This window comes from Rhipicephalus sanguineus, chromosome 5, assembly GCF_013339695.2.
Source record: "Rhipicephalus sanguineus isolate Rsan-2018 chromosome 5, BIME_Rsan_1.4, whole genome shotgun sequence".
NCBI lineage: Eukaryota > Metazoa > Arthropoda > Arachnida > Ixodida > Ixodidae > Rhipicephalus > Rhipicephalus sanguineus.
The window spans coordinates 106,997,510-107,021,376 of NC_051180.1; the positions used below are offsets into that span (position 1 = coordinate 106,997,510).

At 49.0% G+C, this 23,867-nt stretch overlaps 1 protein-coding gene across 1 annotated transcript in view; it reads left to right on the plus strand.

Annotated features, from left to right (window-relative positions):
• Positions 1 to 554: 554 nt before the first annotated feature.
• Positions 555 to 23,867, plus strand: part of LOC119394099 (uncharacterized) — a 30,660-nt gene continuing 7,347 nt past the window's right edge. The window contains exons 1-2 of the mRNA XM_037661344.2: positions 555 to 853; positions 15,106 to 15,360. Of these exons, the coding sequence (XP_037517272.1) occupies positions 845 to 853; positions 15,106 to 15,360 (264 nt within the window). The 5' untranslated portion in view covers positions 555 to 844. The remainder of the gene's footprint in view (positions 854 to 15,105; positions 15,361 to 23,867) is intronic.

Consider the following 23,867-nt stretch of genomic DNA (forward strand, 5'->3'; position numbering starts at 1 on the left):
CTGAATGCGCGGCCTTCAGCTGTCCTGCAGTCGCGGTCACCGATTACATGTGCCCATTGTTATAGCGCAGTTCTCAGCGGCGCTTGCAACTTTTTTTTGTTTTCCGCGGTATATATGCTCCACCGATTCGTTAATGTCTTCGAGGCCAATCTCTTATTTGATCTCCACGAGCAAGGTATAATTCTATAATGTCGCCAAACGATTTGAAATTAATGTTCCCCCCTCGAAATGACTTCCTCCCGAAAGGTCATTTCCTGAGGAACCTCTACTATTTGTTCTGATGATTTTATTTCCTTTGTTTTTTTTTTCTCGCTCGAAGGTTTCATTTCACAGAGAGAGCAACCGAAGTTAGCACCAGCGAGTGCAGCCCGCAGTAGGCCAGTGGTGCTCGTTGCATAACCGCGGCTGTAGCTAGCGGGCTTATCTGCAATTTACGATTTAAGGGCATTCATAAAGTTGGCAGTCCTTACGAGCTGGAGATTTCGTACGACGCTGCCGGTTTTCCTTTAGCTTGGCTTTGCGTTAAAACGCTCGCCGTATGCTCGCATGCACTCGCGCTGCTCGCCGGAAAAAAACTGCCGATCTTGGCGGGTTTGCGTTTCGATTGTGCTCGGCTCTGCGTCCCCCAAATCTGTAGGCAATGAATACAAGAACGGCCCCAGATAAGGAACGGCCGCGCAAGATAGGCGGGTCCTCGACTGATTGACCGACGTTCTAGCCGTGCTTCTGCAAGAATAAAGCGCCGCGCGCGTATCGATATCGCCGTGCCGCCCAGCGACTGGTGACAAACAATCAGCGTACACAGCCGACTTCAGTCCGCACGGCTACGACAACGCACCCCGTTATGGAAAAGGTGAGTCCCATAAACTCATTCGTACGCGTGTACCGCCGGTCACTGGCTGACCATTGCCCTAGCATGCGTGGCCCACGCATTTCCGCTGCGCATGTATTGGTCGCAGGACTCACAGCATGCTATCCGAGCGTATCCGTTTTGCATTTGGGCACCTTCATTTTTTTATTATTTCCGTTTGTCAGAGCGATCGTCAGCACGTCTGGGAACGGTGCCTCACCGCGTTTTAATATAAGCAATGTTTCTTCACGCTGGATTTACTGATCAAACACAATGATCTATTTAGAATGTTAGAGACCCGCGTGGTTAGATTTAGGTCCACTTTAAAGAACCCTGTGGTCGAAAATTACGGAGTCCCTCATAATCATATCGGGATTTTGGGACGTAAATGCCCAACAGTTATTGCTATCCTCAGCGAGCATTGTCTTGGCAGGATCGAAGTTGGATAAGGCGTCCTGAGTCTGGTCGAGACAACAGTGTTAGCGCTTCGACGCGACATCGGAAGTATTCTGCGAGTGAGCAGGGGTTAAACGGCTTACACCAACTTTCGCGTTCCCATTCTTGCATGTGTCTACTGCGCATGTGTCCGTGAAGAATGATGTTCTCTGCACCGTTCTCCATTACCCGCCACAGTGCTCACAGGAAATATCAACGTTTCGAATTTCGATGTCAAGAGTGGCTGGTTCAGTGCTTTTTCCCACTTGTTAAAACAATAAACGCTTTTATAACCCATTTGGACAGTCACTGTCGCCACATGAAGCGGGAAGCGGCAAAGTTTTTTTTTCTGTTTTCGGAAGACCAGCGTAGTCTAGTGCACCGGACTCAAGTTGTAAACCACAGATTCCGGCGACGTCGCCAAAAATCTTTTTCGGGGGGGGGGGGGGGGATAACAATATTTTAGGTATGTTCGTGCGTGCGTGCGTTTGTAACTTGAAAGAACGGTTGCTTGGGCTGGTTGGTGATTTAGCATCGACATATTTGCACAGCGCAAAATGAACGAGAACGGAGAGAACACACAGCACAGGCGTTGTATGTGTGCAACACTGAAAAATTTCGGGAGGATTTGAACACTCCCCCCCCCCCCCCCTCCCTCCTGGCTACGCTGACGGACTCCTAGACTACAGAGACGCCTACCTCGGGCAGCCATGGAGCATCTGTGCTAGAGCTGTTTCATTAACAAAGATTTATTTCTCTCTTTTCTTACATCTCAATTTTGACAAGTTTTGCTGTAATTCGCCATCGCGGAATGAAGAGCTCCGAGAACTGTTCGCGCGAACTGTAAGTTACGCAGCTGTGGCCGTCAGTTGCTTCCGCGGCTACAGACACGTTCTGGTACGCGCTAGCCTATCGGAAAAATATGATGGACGTCGCAGTTCCTCCAGTGGCTCTGACCTCCGAAGCTGCGTAGACAAATATATCTATAGCCTCACCGTCGATAGTTTATCTTTTAATGCTCGCTGCCGACCCTTGTCTATCTTGGCTCCTGTCCGGGAAGGTCTGTCGCAACCCCGTCAGTGCAACCTTGAGTAATCTTTACAGATGATAATAAATGTGTGTTAGATTGTCCTTGCAAGCACAGCACATTAGATTACCTTGCAAAGTCCAGCGATGCGTACCTTCAGCAATTCAGTTTCAGCGCATATGATTAATGCTCATGCGCATGCTTAAAGTATGTCGCGACTTGCTGAGAAAAAAGAAGGAGGGGAGGAAATGGGGGTGTCCAGACGTATTTCAATGGTTTCCGGCTGAGTATGTGACAACGTACAGGAGACGGATCACGAATCTATTAATCCCCGCATGCGCTCACCCTTTCACAATGTGACACTATCCACGTATTCAGCTCTTGTATAATATGAGGATGGTCACTGCGCCCAAAGGATTCTGTTGTGTAACCGGTAGATATCTAATCCTTCACCAAGATTCCTGGTGGCACGCGTAGTTACTCCTTAATTAACAGTGCCGAACGAAAGAAGCGTTTAGAACATTACGGCAACATTCGCAACGTTGCGTCAACAGTTGGCAGTGGCGTAGCCAGGGGAGAGGGGGGGCTCAACACCATCCCCACCCCCACACCCTTCGAAAAAAATGTCTGGCTACGTTACTGACAGTTTGCGGTACTATACGGTAATTTCGTAGCGCTCATTTGGAAGCAGTGTCGTAGCCAGGGGGGGGGGGACACCGCCCCCCCCCCCCTACGAACCTTTTTAAATGCGAATGCATTTCTTAGTCGGGCTATGTGAGGCATCCGGCGTTGTCCGCGCGCCTCTCCAATCTCACTCCCTCTCCCATAGCAACAGCTGCGGGCGCGCGCGCTCCTCTCGCCGTTCGCTCTCTCGCGTCTCTCGCCGTCCTCCCTGCGCCACCGCCTCAATGCAGTGCGTTTTGTAGCGTTTGTGCTGCCTTGGCACAGCCTGAAAACAGCGCGTTCTAAACGCGTTTGTGCTGCATTGAAGGCGGTGGCAACATCCCTGAGGTGATTACGAACGCACGTAGGAAGCGTTCGTTGAAAGAGGCGCCCAAAAGGGAGACACTTGAGCGCGTCGATGAGTCCAGCTTTACGCCATTAAAATTACTACGCCCTGTACTCTCGGCGCAAGAAATGCATTCACATTTCCTCACGATGTCCTTCGGGGAGGTGGGGGCATTTTTTTTCTCCCATGGGACACAGAGCACAGAATGACACTAGACCACACATCCCTGCCCAGCCCCCATTCAGATCAAGGAGGTGCCCCCCCCCCCTGAAAAGAAATTTTGCCTACGCCCCTGTTTGGAAGGCCACGAGTAACCTACAGTGCGTGTTTGCCCGAGTGCTGCAGGGTTCGTTCTCGTTCTCACCTCTCTGGAATCAAAGAGTTGAGGAAGGAGATGCATCTTTTGTGTCCGCTTCTTCTCCCACCTTACTATATGCGAAGAAAGCTGTGCGTATACATAAGGTACGTGGTTGCATAAGAAGTGGTTGCACTTGATCAGTGGATGCAACATGACCGAAATGGCCCCATCTAGTGACACATTCAAACGCAGGGTTCTTCTTTAGGGGTGGCGAAGTTTCACCGCAGCGCCCTTCCCCCCTCCCCTTCCCGCTTTTTCTGACCACTCCCACTGAAGCCCTTACGATCATAACGCAGTGCAAATTTAAGACGAAAAGTTTTGGTGGCTGCGCTGCCCCCCTCCCCCTCTTCCTGTGCGCACGCCTATGCAGATTCCTTTTACTATGTAGGAGCACTGAGAGTTGTGGTTATTGAAGTAGACGAGACACTTCTCGCTTCTCGCGCGTTGAAAGATTACACGTCGTGCAGAGACAGGGCCGTGTATGTGATGACGTCGTCTATGAAAAACTTTAATAAGCATAAGGGCCTCTGGCTTTGTCGGTGTGCGGCAGCAACGGTGATCGCAGTAATAGGGCGAGCCGGTGTATCGTGACGTCATAGTATTCATTCTTTGAGTACCGAAATCAGCTGTGAGTCGTATGAGCAAGTATTACAGTAAATTATTTAATGCGCTGTGGCGCTTAGCAGTGATTTTCTTTTCTTGAATTTAGATGGTCTGACGCTAATTTAGTCAAAATTTACTAAACTGCTTTGGTTGCAGCGGGCAGCCTACGTTATCCACATTAACCGTCGCTGTGGCTGGGTGGTTGGGGTGCTCGGCTGCCCACCCGAAAGGCGCGGGTTCTACCCTAGCCGTGGCGGTCGCGTATCATTCGAAGGAGGCAAAATGCTTGGAGTCCGTATACTGCGCGATGTCAGTGCACGTTTACGAACACCAGATGGTTTAAACTACCAGTAGCCCTCCACTGCAGCGTCTCTTATAGCTTGAGTCGCTTTGGGACGTTAAACCACACAAACCACCAACGTACACATTATTCATGCACATTAGCCAGCACTTGCCATATTTAGCCAACACTGACTAACGTTGTCCTCATTAACCAACAACTAGCTAATATTAACCGACATTAGCCAGGGCTCACCAGTGCTCGCAATATGCGAGTAAACATGGCGGGACGCAACGCACCGTTTGAACCGTTAATTAGATGCGAAGCATCTTATGGCGGAGTTCAATCCGGTGGTGGTGGTGTGCGACGTGACCACCCTTACTGCGCATGCGCAAACCCTCTCCCCACACCTCATCTCCCCTCTCCCCACTCCACTTCCCCTCTCCACTCCCATTGCCCATTTCCCCCTCTCCACTTCTCTCCCGTTCCCCTATCCACTTCTCCTTTCCCATTTCCCCTTTCCACTCCCCCTCTCCCCTTTCCCTTTCCACTCCCCCCCTCTGAAACGCGGGCTCGAAATGCCGAAACGCTGCTTCGCATCGCCTCATCGTCTCCTTTAGCGGGAGATGGTGTGATTTTTACATATCCCGCCTCGGTGGTACAGGGGCAACGGTGCTCGGCTAGTGACCCGAAAGTCGCGGGTTCTTTCCTGGTCACGGCGGTCGCATTTCGCCTCCGTCGAAATGCTAGAGGCCCGTGTCCCGTATGATGTCATTAACTCGAACGCTCCGCAGCGTGGCCTGGTCTGGTTTGACTGATACCAGCCGCGAAGCGCTGGGCCCTGTTGCCGAGATAATACCTCGGTATGGGGGCTATGATATGCTTTTGCATAGGGAAATTCCATTGTGAAGTATGTTGCCGTCGGAATCATTCCACTTTCCCGAATTGCGCGGAGTGCACTCGACTGAAACGACCGAGCAGTCGTTCCTGCTGCATATTGGGCCATGGCATGACACTACAGATTCAGAGAAGCGAGGTTTCCAGAAAGCAGGGTGGTGCGCGCGCACGTAGCTGTAGTGTCCCAGGAAATAATTGGCAGCGTGCGATTGATCGGGACTGTGCACTTAGCAGAGTCGATGGCACTGCGAGACACACAGTGAGACATGCATCTCTATGACGGTTTAATGAGGACCGCAGCTGTGGCCACCTTTACCGACGCTCGTTATGAAGAGCTTGTCACGAGAATGCCCATGGCTGTCGGAAAACGTAAGGCATCCTTGGCACGGGAAGAAAGAGGCGGGTTAATTATAGAACTCATTTCTTCAATTCGTTCACTTTGTTCTGCAAATAACAGCGCCATATTTAACACAGAAAGCCGGGCAAAACAAAACTATCTTTGTGTCTTTTTTTGTTTTCGTTTTGTTTAGTTTTTGCGAATAGAAGGATGTTTGCAGACCGATGTTTGTAGTGGAAAATTAATTTCGTTTATCCTGGCGTTGTATTTTTCTATGCTTTTTTTAGGGTGTTGTGTATTACTTTTATTTTGCACTAATCATATGCTTTCGCTTGTTAATTGAGTGTTTTTCTTTGCTGTTGGCAACACGCCATACATTACGGGCTGCAGACTAGTCAACCTGCGTATAGGCAGCATTTTTCCCGTTGTCCTCCATCTGTAAGATACAAGATGGAAACAAAGATTTGATTTGATTTGATTTGATTTTTAAAAGAAAGACAATCCATAAAGAGCCCGTCGTGTACGTACATCGTTACCCGGTGAGCCTCATATTTATTGAGGCCATCCGACATGCTGTTCCGCCAGCTGGAGAGAAGCTCAGTGCTGCGGTACAGGAGAAACGTCATTAGTGATAACTGCCCTACAAAAGGAAACCTAGCGTGGGGTCGACCAGATGCGGCAACAGAGAAGCCTGAGAGCTGATGATGAAAAAGTTATCTAAAGAAAAAAAAAACAGAACAACATTGTCTCAACAATATGACAGCTGCACCAGGTTCAACCTAGATGAAAACGGTTAACAAACAGCCGGGTCGAAAAGGCAAGGCACAGCTGGGAGTAGTGTCATAGACCAAGTGAGTAAATGAAATAAAATTCCGAACACGTGGCGTGAAAGCCGGATGAACCTTACTTATGACCCTCAAGGGTAATAATGTTAGGACGAGGTCGTATACAGAGGGCCCGTATCGGCGGAAAACGTTTTACGCTAGAACGCTTCGTATAAGAGAAATTTTCAACTAACTTTGGTGCTGGGCATGTTATCAGCGAAGACTGCTGGTCAATGACAAAGGGTTCTGACGAAACCAACGCTTTCTGAATTCGGCCCCAGTTGCGGTACTTTCGGTGTTATAGTCGAATTACAATGCAAGCCATAAAATTGATACATTGGAGTCGGACCGGCAGACGTCTGGAGGATAATACATTATTACACACTCGGTGCATATAGATCACAGTAGCTCAGAATAGTTCTCTATGAATAGCGTTTCTAAATGCTAAGAGAGCTTACGACTACGTGGACAGGGAAATGATACGGAGTGTCCTTGAGCATGATGGCACTGGCCACGATTTCGTGGAGGAGCTATGAAGGACGATCAAGATTAAGTTATACGGATATTTAAAAGCTGTAGGTGCTGAGAGATGCGTGGGATACACCTCTGTGCATAAGTTATGCCATCAGCGTGGACGCAAAATATGATGATAATTGTCACTGGCATCCGTGTAATTAACAGTAATTATTAATGAAATAATTAGTTACTGCAGTATATGAGCGTGCTTGTATACTGGAAACGTGAGGCAGTCGTATTCCAATAACATTCAGGTGCCCTTGCCCTATATATGGAAAATGGCGGCAAGCGAAGCTTGGCGTGTGCGTACCTGTTCTTTCTTTCTTTCTTTCTTTCTTTCTTTCTTTCTTTCTTTCTTTCTTTCTTTCTTTCTTTCTTTCTTTCTTTCTTTCTTTCTTTCTTTCTTTCTTTCTTTCTTTCTTTCTTTCTTTCTTTCTTTCTTTCTTTCTTTCTTTCTTTCTTTCTTTCTTTCTTTCTTTCTTTCTTTCGCATCGCGCAATGCTCGCTCCTATCTGTTCCTTCCTCCATGCAAAGAATTGGACCTTCATCCACTTGCTTAGAAGCGCAACGCATCAACTGCTACAGGCAACAACGACGATCATGCGTTTATATACAGGCAACAATGAACTGTGACAACGTGAAATAACGAGTCACCTCCATAAAAATGTCATATTGACATCTCAGAAACGCCTGATCCCGGACTAGCCCACGATTGAGAAAGCGCCAATTTTTTGGAAAACGGTGCATACAAATACGCATGCGTTTGACCGACACACTTTCGAGATCCGCATTTCTGTACGCTTGCGGTCGCCATGTTTCTTGCGTTCGGCGCCGAAATCAACGAGTTATAGAAGGTTCGCTTAAAAATGATGATTGAGGAGCTGGCTCGGAGATAATCGGGTAAACCGTGAATGCGCGCGAGCGTGCGCATGCTACAGTTGGCTGTGATATACATGTGGTTTGGCCTGCGGTAATGTCATCATCAAGGCGCTCGAAGAACAAGAGGAAGAAGACTACTCATTCGCGCGAGCGTGCGCATGCTACAGTTGGCTATGCTATGTGTGGTTTTGCCTAAGTTAATATCATCATCAAGGCGCTCGAAGAAGAAGAGAAAGAAGACTTCTCTTTCGCGCGAGCTGCGCCTGTAGCGGTCACCTCTGGAACTAAGGTTACGCGTACGCCGCGGGACTTTGCCCCAGCTTAACTGGCGAGCCAGCTCCTAAAAATACAAAAGTGTCCCATATTGTACTACGGGAGAGCTTGTACGCAGCTTCCCCAAACTCTGAAATGCCATAAGAAGAGTAGAAACGAGGTACATACCAACCAAGGAGGTTAAAAAAAAAATTCTGGAGTGGAAGCTCTCGAAACGCCTTGCCAGCGAAAGTGAAGCCAGCTTTTGCCCACCAAAGAGCTCGGAAACATGCTATTTTCTGGTGGTGCCTACTTAGAGATCAAATGGCTTTGATCTGTTAGTGTAAGAGCTACGTTAATTATACAATAAAAGATCGTTGTTGCCGACAAAAGTAACCGTGGAGAGGAGTATTGGCGATTGATATGCAATAAAATTTGCCATGACTTTGAGGCTTACTTACGAAAACTAGTAACACAAAGACACACTTGCAGCAGTATCTGACCCGTAAAAGTTGCCACATTAGAACTTCTTTGGCGTGCGTAGAGAACGGTCGCTTTCCTTCGCCAAACGCCGATGGCTTATCGTGCCCCTACTAAGATGGCGGGTGCAGCCGCCATCTTTTGGTGGGCACGGCTTCACTATTGCGCAGTAATCGCCACTCCAGCAAATTTTAGGGGCGAAGCTCCTTAAGGCGGCACCCGTTCGTCCCTCGTAGTCGTAGTCGTAGTAGTCGTAGTGCGTAACCAGTCTTACGCTTTGACCTCCAAGGTGGTGCCGGTGGGAGATTTTTCCTGTGCGTTGTTGAACAATAAAAAATTCGCAGAGTGCGCGTTAACTAAAAGCCGAATTCTTCAGTCTCTCATTCCCCATTAGCAGCCATTGGCATGTTCCAGTAGGAAACGTTAGTAGAAGTAGAAGTGTAAGTGTTAGCTAAAAGCCGACTTCTTCTGTCTCTCATTCCCATTAGCAGCCATTGCTTACCTCCAAGGTAGTGCCTGGTGAGATTTCTCCTGTGCGTGATTAAACAATAAAAATTTTGTTCAAAACGCCGTTGATTGATGAAATAAACCAACGAAAGACGCCAGATGTTTTGTAAAAGCCACACGAAAGAACGCCAGATGTTTCTAAAGCAAAACGAAAAGACGCCAGCTGCTTAACGAAAGACGCCAGATGTTTTCTAAAGCAATGGTTTTCTAAACAATGAAAATTCACAGCGTACATGTAAAATTAAAGTGAGCTGCAAGTCGCCATAACTCATCGAACCTTTAGTATAAACGCGCCCGATCTCACGTCGGTGATGATGTACTGGGCAGAATTCACGGAAGATTCACGGTTTACCGATGAACCTCCGCAGCTTCGCCCACTCATCATCATTCACTCCGTGGATATGCTGTGATTTTTTTTAGGGGCGAAGCTCCTTATAGCGGCACCCGGTCGTCCCGTCGTAGTGTGTAACCAGTCTTAACGATAGTACCAGATCTTGACCTCCAAGGTGGTGCAGGTGGGAGATTTCTCCTGTGCGTTGTTGAACAATAAAAAATTCGCAGCGTGCGCGTTAACTAAAAGCCGACTTCTTCTGTCTCTCATTCCCCATTAGCAGCCATTGGCATGTTCCAGTAGGAAACGTTAGTAGAAGTAGAAGTGTAAGTGTTAGCTAAAAGCCGACTTCTTCTGTCTCTCATTCCCCATTAGCAGCCATTGTTTACCTCCAAGGTAGTGCCTGGTGAGATTTCTCCTGTGCGTGATTAAACAATAAAAATTCACAGCGTACATGTAAAATTAAAGTGAGCTGCAAGTCGCCATGACTCTCATCGACCCTTTAGTATAAACCGGTCCGATCTCACGTCGTTGATGATGTACTGGGCGTGAAGCTGCGCGACGCCGCCGCCAAGATCCTGCCGTACGAGAGCTTCGCCCCACTCATCATCATTCACCCCGTGGATGTGCTGTGGAATTTTTTTAACCTACTTGGTACCAACGAATCCTCAAGTGTCACGCCAAGCCGTCGTATAGGTGCCGTTAAATTGAACTATCCTGAAAAGGCTTTGTGCTTGCTCTGGTTATGCTACAGATTTTACCCCATCTCCGTATTTATTATTTCGAGTAACTGTAGCATGAGTAACTAGCAGCGACACTCTTTATGCTTCCTTTATATTTGTTAAGCTGACGCCACCGTATATAAATTAAACTAATGTCTGACATTGTACCGCTGAAAATTTAGCGATACAAGATTTCAGTTAGAAACAAAAGGGCGCGATGAGGAGGTAGAGACTAATTTATGAGCAAAAAAAAAAACTAATTCGTTATGCTGCGCAGAGCCGACATAAAACTATCATAATCATGAACCGGCATGCGCTCTCTTCATCCTCTTCTTCCTCTTACTAATAATTGTTGGCGTTTAGCGTCCCAAAACCACGATGCGATAATGAGGGACGCCGGAGTGGAGGGCTCCGGAAATTTCGACCAACTGGTTTTCTTAACGTGCATCTAAATCTAAGTACATGGGCTTCAAGCATTTGGGGGGGGGGGGGGGGGAGTTATTCTTGAAATAATAAAAAAACAGGAAGTGAAGAAAATTGAGAGCCCCGCAATTGTCTATCTCAGGGGATGACACTTCAGCAGTAGCTCTCAGGGGGATGGGATAAGGAGGGATTAAAAGAGTAAAGGAAAGAGTAGGAGTGGGGGGATCCTGTCAGCGAAGTTCATGGACGGGGCACGATGAGCCGGTGCACGAGGACATCACGGAAAGGCGAGCCTTAATCGGTGAGAGGTGCTCGGCTTGGCTGACGTGGGAACCGTCACGGCACGACGATCGGCCAGAGGCACGGACATCACAGAGAGTCGAAACTCAATCCGAGAGGGGTGCAGGGCGTAGCGCACGACGCAACCGTTCGCAGCGGCACGACGATCGGCGAGAGGCGGAGAAAACTCGGCATCGCGGACGACGCGACCACCACGCATGAAATCCGAGAGAATCCCGCTTCAAGCATTTCCGCCTCCATGCGGTTGCCGCGGCCGGGATTCGATCCCTCGACCTTCTCCTCTTCCTCTTCTGGTTCGCTCCCAGAACACGTGGGCCATTTTGTCCGGCGTGAGATGCAATAGCTCTGATGGGCGAGAGAAAGAGTACACAGAGAGAGAGAAAGGGAAGAAAGAAGAAAAAGATAGAAAGACAGAGAGAGAGAGGAGATAGAAAGAAGCAGACACAAAAAAGGATAGAGCAAGAGAGAAAGAGAGAAAAAGAGAGAGAGGGAATTAAAGAAAGAGAGAAAAAAGAGGAAGGAGAAATAGAGAGATAGGGGGGGAGGGGGGAGAAAGAGAAAGAAAGATTAAAAAGTGAGAAAGAGAAAGAACTAGAGAGAGAAAGGAAGAGATAGAAATAAACAAAGATAAAAAAGAGATAGAAAAACAGAGAGAAAGAGAAATAAAGAGAGCGAAAAAGAAAGATAAGACTAAAGAGAAGCAAGGCGGGCCGTTCAGCTCCGCACTTCCTTCGGGCTTGGCACCAATAGTGCGAAGTTACCTTAATTTTTCTCTTTGTAAGTCAAACACGCGCACATGAATGTATTTAAAGTTTCGTGAAACCGTTAAATAATTGGTACACAACTGTTAATGTTCTACACGTCGTTTGGCAGCCACAGATTTTACGTGCCTGTCGCCCCGCGACCAGACGACAACAGGCAGAGACACAAGCTATGCGCGACGCGGCCTACACTGCTTCCGAGATCCACTTGTATACGGGCACACTGTCACCCTGGGAAGGACCATGTTTACAGGTTATGTCCGAAAAGTAATGTCACTGAGTGGATCGGAAAAAAGACATTGATCAGATCGTTACAACACATTAAAATGTTTTGAAATAGGCTCCTCCTGCGTCGACACATCGCTTTCAGCAAGATTTCCAGGCGTTGATTGTTTCACTGTATAGGCCTCCTCCGGAATATCCTTTGGAGCCTTGATGTAATCCACTTTGGTTTTGTCAACTGTCCAAAAATGACGTCTGCTCGTGAGTTGTTTGACACTCCGACAAACAATCATCACCATAGACTGTCTTTATGATAGGAAAAGTTTGCACTGTGGACTTGCCGAGTTTCACAAGAAAATTGGTGCCAATCCTTCCGCACTTGTTCCAACGAGCGCAGTATTACGGCTCGCACGGCAAATGAAAACGACTTTCACTGAAAAAAGTCTGTCTTTCCACTTCAGATGGTCACAGACTACTGAGTGACCGTGCTTTGCATAAGCGAACTTCGCCCTCCACCAATCACAAACCGCCCTGGTGCGCGGCGGAATACACTCACTTCACAATATAATCATTGACATTACTTTTCGGACAAACCCTGCATATCGCATAATCTCCAGGACAGGCAGAGCTATACGTTTCCGGTGAGAGATCCATCTGGCAGACGCGTCACTTCCCCGGAAAGAGTTTTCTCTTTATTGGACAGATTTAGTTGAGCGTCCGCTACAACGTACGTACGTAGCCTGCCATAGGAAATGGCTGGCAGGCTGCGTCCGTACGTTGTTGTGGACGCCCAACTAAATCTGTCTATTAAAGGAACTGTGATGCGTAACGCTTCGATGCGTTAAGTTTGAATGCTCCCTCCTAACTGTTTCCTTCCTCCATGCCGGGAATTGGACCTTCATTCGCGTGCTTAGCAGCGCAAAACTTCAGTTGCTATAGGCAACAATGACTGTCATACTTTCATATCCAGGCAACAATGAAATGTGGCAACGCGAAATATCAAGTTACCTCGACAAAAGATGAGATTGCCTTATCACGAAGCGCTGATCGCCGACAAGCCCACGATCGAGAGAGCATCAGTTATTTTGGAAAACGGTGCGTACAAACACCCGTGTGACCGGCGCACCTTCGATGGCCACATTTGTTCGCACTCGCGGGCGCCAGGTTTTAAATGGGGAACGTTTCTTCGCGAATCAATGGCACTTCGACCGTTTCTATCTATCTATCTATCTAGCCACCTACGTCCTAGCGCACTCGTGGTCGTCTCCTTAGCCTGGTATTCATCAAAACTGGCATAGGAGGACGTGAAATGTATGACGAACACGATTCACATGTAATAAGATGAACAACGTCACTTCCCTGTCGCATGCGTCATGAAATAATTTATACTGGTTACGTGGTGGTGGTGGTGGCGGTGGCGATAAAGCCACCTATTGGTTCTCTTGACGAAAAAACAAGGGACGGCATGTACAAATAGTAGGCGGGGATGCAGCACATGCCCGCATACCGCGACCCGTGGTGTGCGGGTAGCGCCACAGATGATTTTCACTCAGACTCAGTTGTATCACCCGCACACAGTATATCAATCCAGACTTTGGAAAATTTAACGTGACAGCGTGGAGGAGGCCGTGTCACAGAAAATGCTGTGCCGACGTCGGCGGCGTCGTCGATGGGTCAAATGTCCCTAAGAGATCAAAGAATAAAAATCAGGGCTCCCGTGCCGACCTGGGTGGAGCCACCGACCGGGCGAAGAGATGGAGCTTCTTCGCTTCCATCCCTGATCCCGATCCCTTTGGTATTTTTGAATAAAGTTCCTCGCTCGCTCGCTCATGCCGAAATCCAACCCAGGCATTCTGCATGTCAATAACGTATGCTACAACAGAGCCACGCCAGTGCTACAAACTTCTTCGGAAAAATACCCTATACAAGCGCCATGACAGGACAACCACAATTGTGGTTGCAGTTTTGGCTATAGGCTTTTATATCAATATAATAAACATTACATATGTACTCCTATGACACTGCAAGGTATAGTCAAGCGTGGCTCGAATACGCCGACGACCGCTTCTTACGATATGCACATCATCGCACCGTAGCGTGCACTTCGTGGCGACGAAACTGGCGTCTCTGCTCTAACCTGACTGCGGACGTTACGTCGGACCGTGGGCTACGCTTTACGCGTCACTGTACTCGGCGTGCCTGATAAGCCCACGATATACGCACAACTACTCAATTTACACAAAGACATCGACCCACCTTGTAACTCTTGGCTCAAAGCAAAAACACCCAGCACGCGCTGCTACTCGCTCACTGCTTCGCATGAAATTGATTCCCACAACGCGTGGGATCTGGTGGTCTATTTCGCGTACGACGCCATTGAATCGTGTGAGTTCACAAGATTCGCGTGAATGCACATTTATATTTGGTGGTATTATTCTAGCATGCCCATGTTTCGAGTTCTTATTACGCAAACAAGGCCGTGAGGATCGGTCCTTAGCTCCTTTGCGACATTAAGCGCCCGCGATGGCCCTTAACACGGCAGCGTTTACAGGCAACGCCAACAGTTATCAGCCTCATCCACTACTCCATCCCGCTGTCAGTCTGCACAAAAGCCGCGCACTTACATAGCTCTCGCGGCAGCACCGCTTGCTTAGCTCTCTGTACGGCTGCACATTCTTCTGAAGAAAACGAAAAAAAAAAACCAGAACAGATAAACGGAAGAGATAAGAACTTGCTAATCCGCCTTTCTCGCGGTGCCACGGCGCATGCGCCCTTCCCCTGGTGGGAAAGTCGCGAAACGCTCTGGTAGGGTCTCCCATATCGGAGGCTTTTGTTCTGTCGAACCCAGTTGTCCGAGATCACCCTGCGAAGCTCCGCCCCCCAACCAAAACGGCAGAGGGCAGCACACGAAAATTAAAAGGCGGATTAACAGCATGCCAATTAAGCATTTGCTAATTAATACCTTGCTAATAATCTAGGTCGACCACACGCTCCCCTGTTGGTCCAGCCTTGTACCACTATAGTGCAAGATGCCGACATTTTTTTTATTAATATTATTATGATTACAAATGTGTTTCATCTCGAAAATCAAGCTGCAGCAACGAGGTCCATGGCGCTTCTGGGTGGCGTACGCGGGCGCGTGGCTGCTGCTGACGCTGTGCTGCTGCTGCTGCCCGGAGCCCGCGGGGGCGACGCTGTGCAACGAGCTGACCATGCTGAGCGAGGAATGCCAGTGCGAAGAGATCAACGGCAATCTCACGCTGCGATGGGCCAACATCCACGTCAGCCCGCTGCTCAGCGACCTGGAGAAAGTGGCCGATGCCAACATATCCCTGTACGAGATTCAGGTAGGTACAGGACGTTGATGCATTTGCGTGCTCGCTGTTTTCACTAACGCGTTCCTCGAAGTGGTCTCAGCAGCAGATGCTTAAGAAGGGCTCTTCAATCGTTTTGCTGGGCGTTTCCTGAAAAAAAATATACTGTTTCTGCATTTCTATGCATTTGGCTTTCATTAAGGCGAAAGCTTTGGACGCCTCATGAAACGCGAAAATAGACCGTCAGCGAAAAACATCACGTGATGATGTCACAGATCGCCTAAATTTTGTCGCCATTATGACGTCATCGTGACATCACTATTACGTCAGATATCACCCCGTCACATGATGACGTCATGATGACCCTGTCACATGATGTCGCTTGGTCAATGGTGGGCCGATCGCGGAGGCAGTGCAACCAGGTGAGGGACAGAAAGCTTGCCTCCGATCCTGGAGGCAGTGCAAAACCACGTTAGGTGCGGAAAACTTTCGGTGGGTGGCGGGGCAGAATCAGTACATCGACTGAGAAGAAAAAGAAGATGGCTTTCGCCTTCGAGTGGTCCTAGGTGAATGCACACCTTGTGAGTCTTGCTTTTTTTTTTCTGTAGGCCTAGCAGTGCGCCAGCTAAAGAGGTAAAGGACTGCTTCACTGCGGTTTTGTGAGTGCAGCTTGCACTTAATTCTTTGATTGTTACCGTGAATAGTTGAGAAACAGGCCTGTCAACTACACCTGTGTCAGTCAAGTGAAGACATGACTATCTACAAGACCGCACAAGTACTTCACGGAGGCAACCGCGCCTTGATCATGTCACTCTCACTAGATGCCTGTCAACGCGCCAGGACAACATCCGAACAATTCCACAGCGCACTTAAATGAGAAAGCATTAGGTGACGTGCATATGTTTCCTCGAGGAAGCACACTGTTCTTGTTAGTCCACCCTGCCACCACATTGAATATGTGTTGGATGGATGGATGCTATGAGCGTCCCCTTTAAAACGGGGCGGTGACATGTCTGCCACCAGGCTCGAAGAAAAAAAAGAAAAAAAAAGCTTCCTTGTTTCATGTTGGCCTAATACCTTATCTACATTGATTAAATCTATGTTATTATACCAAAAAAATATAAATTCACGGTCCATCTCTCTGCCTCTTAAGGCAGAATGACCTCATTTTCCCCCCATTATTTATTTTTGTTCTTTATCTCTACTTTTCTGCCACCAATACTCTAACCGTCTCTTACTTATTTCTATCGCGAACGTGTGCAGCTTTCCATTGTTGTCCCTAAAACCCAAGGCTTCATGTAGACTCGTGCCCACACGTATACCTGGGTGAATATCGCCACAGTCAATCAGTACATGTTCCATCGTTTCCTTAGTTCCCCCGCAGCATGTACATTGTTCTTCTTCGTTACTGAATCTCGCTTTATAACTACGCGTTCTAAGGCAGCCCGACCTTGCTTCAAACAGTAAAGCGCTTCCCCTTGAATTATCATAAAACCTTTCCATCCTTATTTCGTTTTTTCCCTTTCGGTAGTTACTCAGAGCCGGCTTCTTTTCCATCACTGCCATCCAATAAGTCCTCTCCGCCTCTCTGACCTTCCGCTTAATGCTCCTTATTACTGTGTTGCGCACACATATGCGCGCCCTCTATCCACGTCATGCTAGTATGCAAAAAAGGATGACGGTAATATATTACGGACAAATACATCACAGAATCTCAATAGATTAAGATATTAACGCGTCAGTATGAAAACTAAGTACATCACTAGCCCTCTGACTTCCTTCTTGCCATAAGGTCCAGCTGAATGTTGTGGGTCCCTTATGCTTTCGCCTCAGACAAATCAAAGGCGGAAACCACCTTCTTTTTCTTCTCAGACGACTGTATAGATTCAAGATGATGGTGTGCATGGCCAGTTGGTGCAACATATTGTAAATATATCAGTGGAAAAATGGCAGGAACGGAAAGGAAATGGCAGGGCAGTGAGCGTCTGTCCTGTCGTTTCCTTTCCATTCCATTCCTGTTGCTTTCCCGCTTATACTTATACAATAGATTGTATAGATCCTCCCCCCCCCCCCCTTATCTTCCCCCCTGAAGTTTTCTGCGCCTCATGTCGTTCTACGCCTCCTCCGGAATCGGCCCACGCTTGACCAAGCGACGATGTCATATGATGATGTGACGGCATGATGGCCTCACAGGAATACGTCACTGATTACGTCATGTAACACTGAGGTCATGTGACTGTTAGTACGCCGACGCCACACATACATTCACTCGAGTGTCACGTGATTTTTGGCCGATGTTTGTAGGAGGGAGGAGGAGGAATAAATTTTTGTTGAAACCAGCAATTTGGTTGGCTGGACCTAGGCCTCCCACGTGGGGACTTCGAGGTCTTGCCTCTCCGCCGCCTCGCGGGCCTGCTGGGTCGCCCAAAGCTCTTCGTCGAGGTGAAAGCTGCGCAGGGCGGCGTGCCACCTCGACGACAGGGTCTCGGTGTTAATGGACGGGTATTGATGTTTACATTCCCACAGCATATGCGGGAACGAGGCGACCTGGGTCTTGCAGATCTTTCAAGTGTGGTAAAGATAGATGTGAGTATATCTTGTGGTATCGATGCAGTCACGGGTACGTGTTTGTAACAGGCGGAGCGTGGTTGCCTGTGCTCTGTTTAGCTTGTGATGAGGGGTGGGGAAGGTTCTTCTTTCGAGGTAAAATGCTTTTGTGATGTCGTTGTAGCTGGTGAGGCGTTCACGTTCCGCGGGTACACCTGCGCTGTCTCCGGCACGGTTGACCAGGCCTCGTGCTACGGAGTGTACGACCTCGTTGAGGTTGGTGAGGTGTGGATGAACGTCGCCGGCATGTGCGGGAATCCAGATGAGCGTGGTTTGGTTACCTGCTGAGTGAGGGGCTTGGTGTGATGCGTAATGCTTGCTGTGAGATGCGACCTTTTATATAGTTGTTAATTGCCGTGCGGGACTCGCTCACTATGGTGTCGCAGTCTGGGTCGAGGGCGGCCAGGGCGATGGCCACCTCTTCGGCCGTCTCAGCCTTCCGGGTTACGATGCTGGCAGCGTGTCTGAGCGAGCCGCCTTGGGTGGTAGCCGCTGCGAAGCGGTGCCCATCTTGATATTCAGCTGCATCGACGAAGGTGACGCCTGTGGTGTCGCCGTAAGCTTTGATGAGGGATGCGGCCCGTGCCTTTGGCCGTTCCTTGTATTCAGGGTGCATGTTTTTGGGGATGGAGTCAGCATGTAGCTAAGCCCGGATACGTCCTGGGATTGGGTGTTTGTCTCCGTGCTGGCGGTGGTAGGTGATGCCGAGTTTAGTCAGAATGTGCCGACCCGTTTCTCTGAGGGTGAGGCGCTCCAGATGAGCCTGACGCTGCGCTTCGATTAATTCGTCGAGGGTGTTATGGAGTCCTAATTGGAGAAGAAGTTCTGTGCTGGTGTTGTTTGGTAGTCCGAGGGCAAACATCTACGCTCCGCGAATGATGATGTCCAGCTTCGTCTTTTCTGCTTTGTACCAGGTATGCAAGGTGGCGACGTATGTGGTGTGGCAGATAACGAACGAGTGAACGAGGCGAATGAGGCTTTCTTCTTTCATGCCCTGCCTTAGGTTTATCACCCGTTTTAAAGGGACCGACAACTGCCCAAAACATGAAATAAGATGACTGCACTGATGGAAAGATTGTCCGTCGCATTGACTCAAACCAACCCTGTTTATCTCGTGAGAGGCGGATTTATATTTTTATTTCTTCATTGAAAGTCGCGAAAAATGACCTTTGGTGCCTCTGGCGGCAAAATCATACACGGTCCGATGAAGCCGGTCACGTGACCATTGATTGGTGTATGCGTTCGATGACTTTTCTGTTAGTACTGAAATATTGTTCATTTCTTTATATTAAAAGATATTACTCGATAAAAATGTACATATAGGCCTGCGTTAGTTGTATGCAACAAAGTGGCGCTTCCTTCGCTTGGCGTAATGATCCCATGCCGCGAAAAGCCATCCATGACACAGGCGCAGGCAACCTTGGTCGCAGGCGCGCACAACGCTGTACAAATACCGAGAAGGTGTATAAAGCCACATCATCTCATTGTAACAGCTTTCTATTTTCAAAAATGGCTGGAAAGCTCAAAATAAAGGTGGTTAAGCATAGCTACAGTAACTCTTGCGAAAGCAGAACAACGACAGCTTTCACAAGGCCTAGCGGCATTGCTATCAATTCTCAGCGTTGCTGGAGCAAGCCTTCATGCTTGTTTGGAGCCTTTCAGATCGAAAAATACTGCTTATAAAATAACTACGTGCTTTTAGGATAAACCACTGCAGCTACAAACGTTACGAAGGGTGAGCTTCCTGTCGCGCCGTAAAAAGCTGGGTCGAGAAAAATCAGTTGTCGGTCCCTTTAACAGCCGCGACGTGTTGGCCGTCTGTCGGAGGATCTTGAAGATAGCCGTTGAGTTCGCACCGTTGGCTTCGATGGTCATGCCAAGGACCCGGATGGTGGAAACCACGGGTATGGTGCCACCGTTCTCTGTGTGGAGCTGGATTTCTTCGTAGTAGCGTTTGTGCGTAAAGCGCAGCGGTGGGCGTGCGCGGAGCGTGGGGCGATATAAGAGAAGTTCCGACTTGCTGGGCGAGCATCGGAGTCCCGTGCCTTGAAGATAAGTTTCGACGGTATCGATCACGTTTTGCAGAGCGATTTCGATTTGGCCGTCGCTACCCTTTGCGGCCCAAATCGTAATGTCGTCGGCGTAAATGGTGTGTTCAATACCGTCGCGCTTCTGGAGTTCCTGTGCTAAACCGACCATGACTAGATTAAACAACATTGGGGAGATGACGGAGCTTTGCGGGGTGCCCGCGCCACCAAGAGCGAGTCCGTCCGACTGAATGTTATTATTTTTTTACCACTTGGGAAGTCCCGCGAAATATCGTGAGGTCTCCCCAAATCTCATAAAGTCTTGAGACATATAAGGCTTTCGCGTAAGTGATGATAAGGAGGATGATGAAACTTGATTCCAAGAAACCGGCGGCCTCAGTGTTGCGGGTGCCACGCCTAAGCGTCAGCCAGGAACCCTTGGGCCCTGGCTGCGTCCACAGCCCGTCGGATTGCACAGAGCTGTTCCTCTGGAACTGTGCATAGCAGCACGGTCTGCCACTGCTCATTATTAGTTATTGAATGACCCTGTCGGACTGCTTTTGAGAAGGCCCACAGGAATTGAGGTAGGTCCGCCCTTTCCTTACACAACTTGCACCTGTCGGAATAGCGACCCAGGTAATAGTGGCTACAGGCCATCGGGTTCTGGTACCTGCTTGTTTGAAGGATGCGCAAGGCCACCGCTTGCTGCTTGTTAAGTGTGTGGTGTGCGGGAGGATACTGGGCCCTTTCCAGTCAATAATGGTTTGTACTTTCTTTGAAGGCAAGCATGCAATCACCTCTCGATCCTAGTGGAGGCGTCAATGCGGCTCGAGGACTTACGCGCCGAACCGCAGAGACGCCCTCACTAGGATCGAGAGGAGATCGCATGGTCGCCTACAAAGGAATTACAAACCATTATCCATTGTCAGAAAGAGAGGAGTGTGCAGGCGCCCAAAAACCCACAGGGCCCCTTATGCATCCGTCTCAGTCTACTCGAAGGCGAAAGCCATTCTTTTTCTTCTAAGTCCATGTATGGAACCTCCCGCGCACCCCTCCGAAAGCGTTCTGCAACTAACGTGGTTGTACAACGCCTTCAGGATCGGAGGCATCGTGCATTTTCTGCACCTCACCTTGTTTTGCACTGCCTCCGGGATCGGCCCACTTTTGACCAAGCAGTGATGTCATGTTGACGTCACAGTGACGTCATAAGTACATCACAGATTTTGGCTATCTGTGCAGTCCTGATGACGTCCTATGGTGACGCCATCACGTGATGACGATTATTTGCATCACTCGTGTTGACGCCGCCGACGGGGGACGCCGACGCGGGACGCCGGTCAATTTTCGCGTTTGATGAAGCATCTAAGGCGTTCGCCATAATAATTTAGATTTTTCTTTGATCTCAAAAATTGACCAAGATCCTTTGTGCTTCCGGCGAGATTCGCCCTCGGCAAAATTTCTGATTGCGGCCTTGGAGTCGCTGCTTACATTTTTGCTTGCGTTAAAGCCAGTGCCAATGCGGTGGCCATGGAGGAAGGAATACTAAGGAGAGGCCCTGACGTCACATTCGTGAAGCCTCCACATCGCAAACACCCGCATCGCCTCCTAGCGAAGGCGCAGCGAAACATTTTGCGATTTCCGTCGCGACGTTTGCAAGCGCATGCGCGCATCGCGAAACTTTGCAGCCTTTTTTTGTTTGTTTGTTTTTCGTCGTGCAAGCGGTGTAGTCGATTCACGCTTGCTGCTCTTTGTGTGTCTTCTTTAGGAAAGCTACGCAATGCCCAGCTGTTGCGTATACCCTGTGCAAATCGCGTGCACTGCGGACAGTACCGGGTGTCACCTTTCATGTGTACGTGTATACGTTCGCTTCATTACTGATTACTAAGGCATGGTATTTGCGTGCGAAGCTCTCGGATGTGCGCTCTGTTGCTTGTTACTCATTCTGTCAACTCGGAACACACGTGAAATTTTGTTTTTGGCGTCTGACGCGCCGTACATACCATGCGCTGAAGGCATCGTACGTTTTAGAGGCTGTGTCGTTCAAACAAAAGGGCAATAAACTTTTGTAGTTGTTATCGGACTACGTGATGTATGTATTGTGCGGTGTGCGCTCGCTGCGTGCTTGTGTTGTGTGCGCACTGGAATTACAAACTTTACATGCACGGTCGCGTATACAATACACCGCGGTGTCCTCTTTTCGACGTGAAGTTACGTCAACTATAGGTTGGCGCTGCGCCGAATAGCTACTACGCTTACTCCATATACACGTGCAAAGAACCGCTAATCGGGCAATAGATCTGGAAATCGGGCTACGAGAAAGGAAAAGAAAGGCCTAACGCCCAGCAGAACGCGTAAGTCACTGCTATGTGAATCCGAATACGATAAGGCAGGGGCTGAATGTTTTTGATTACGGCACGTACCGGTACTTTCTGTACTATTGCACAAAAACGCTCCACGAAGAATTTCAGCACGCAGCGCTCGGGCCTTCCACGCACGAACAGCCTGGTAAACGTCTGCTTGCAACATTTTACTGCGTGCGAACCGCACAATACGCGCTAAGTTTACGCCGGCACTACAGATTCGAGCAGAAGCGAACCACAGCGGAGAGCACGCCGCGGGGCGTCTGCTGTTTTGTTTGCCCCATACCGGTTTGTTTGCCCCATAAATCTGACGTCACTTCCGCCACACTTTTCGCAATGCATTGGGATACGATAGGGCCTCTCCTTATGGCGAATTCCACTGGGAGATCCGGAGCGGCCGCCGAAATCCTGGAGCGAGCGCTCGGATTGTACCAAGCCAAATCTGCCAGTGGAACACGTGAATGCTCCGCCTGAGGTCGCTCCGGAAGTTGTTTATGCATACGTCACGTAAATTGGCTCCGGGAACTATTTCTGCTTCCGCTCTGTGCGTTTCCATGGGTCGCCGCTGCAAAGTGCGCATTTCGGCCCCGCGGTGGCTAAAGCACGCGTGCCATTTTCTTGTGTTGCGCTGACAAATATGGACGAGCACATGGAAATCTCTTCTTCGATGTAGCCGATGATCTTCGGGCGTGCGGACAGCGGGTCAGGGAACATTTCTTTAAGCATCATTTCGTAGAGCACGTACGGTTCGTCGTCATCGCTGGTGCTACTACCGTCAGAACTCGTGCTCTCGCTGTCGCTCAGAGCAAGAAGCAAACCAGAAGCTCGCCCAGCAGAATCAAACAACGCCATTTTAGGAATGTAAACAAGTGCACAGGGTGATCAGACCCCGCCTTAAACAGGTTGAAGACAACCGAGTTGCCCGATTGTACCGGAAATGACGTCACCGCGTTGCCGGAGTTCCGGCGAAATCCACCTCTGCAAGACCGAGCAACTCGGAACGCTCCGTCGCAGAGTGGGTTGCTCCGAATCTGCCAGTGGAAAACGCGAACTTGCTCCCAATCGACCAGTGGAACGCAGACTCTCGAACGCGGAGCAAGAAAACTTGCTCCGGTTCGACAAGTGGAATTCGCCATTAGTTTTTCCTTCCTCCATAGCGGTGGCCATGGCAATAGCCCATTCTTTCGCAGCGTCCACCAAGTTTTAGGGGCGAAGCTCCTTAAAGCGGCACCCGTTCGACCCTCGTAGTGCGTAATCAGTCGTAACGGTAGTACCAGATCTTGACCTCCAAGGTGGTGCCGGTGGGAGATTTCTCCTGTGCGTTGTTGAACAATAAAAAATTCGCAGCGTGCGCGTTAACTAAAAGCCGATTTCTTCTGTCTCTCATTCCCCATTAGCAGCCATTGGCATGTTCCAGTAGGAAACGTTAGTAGAAGTAGAAGTGTAAGTGTTAGCTAAAAGCCGACTTCTTCTGTCTCTCATTCCCATTAGCAGCCATTGTTTACCTCCAAGGTAGTGCATGGTGAGATTTCTCCTGTGCGTGATT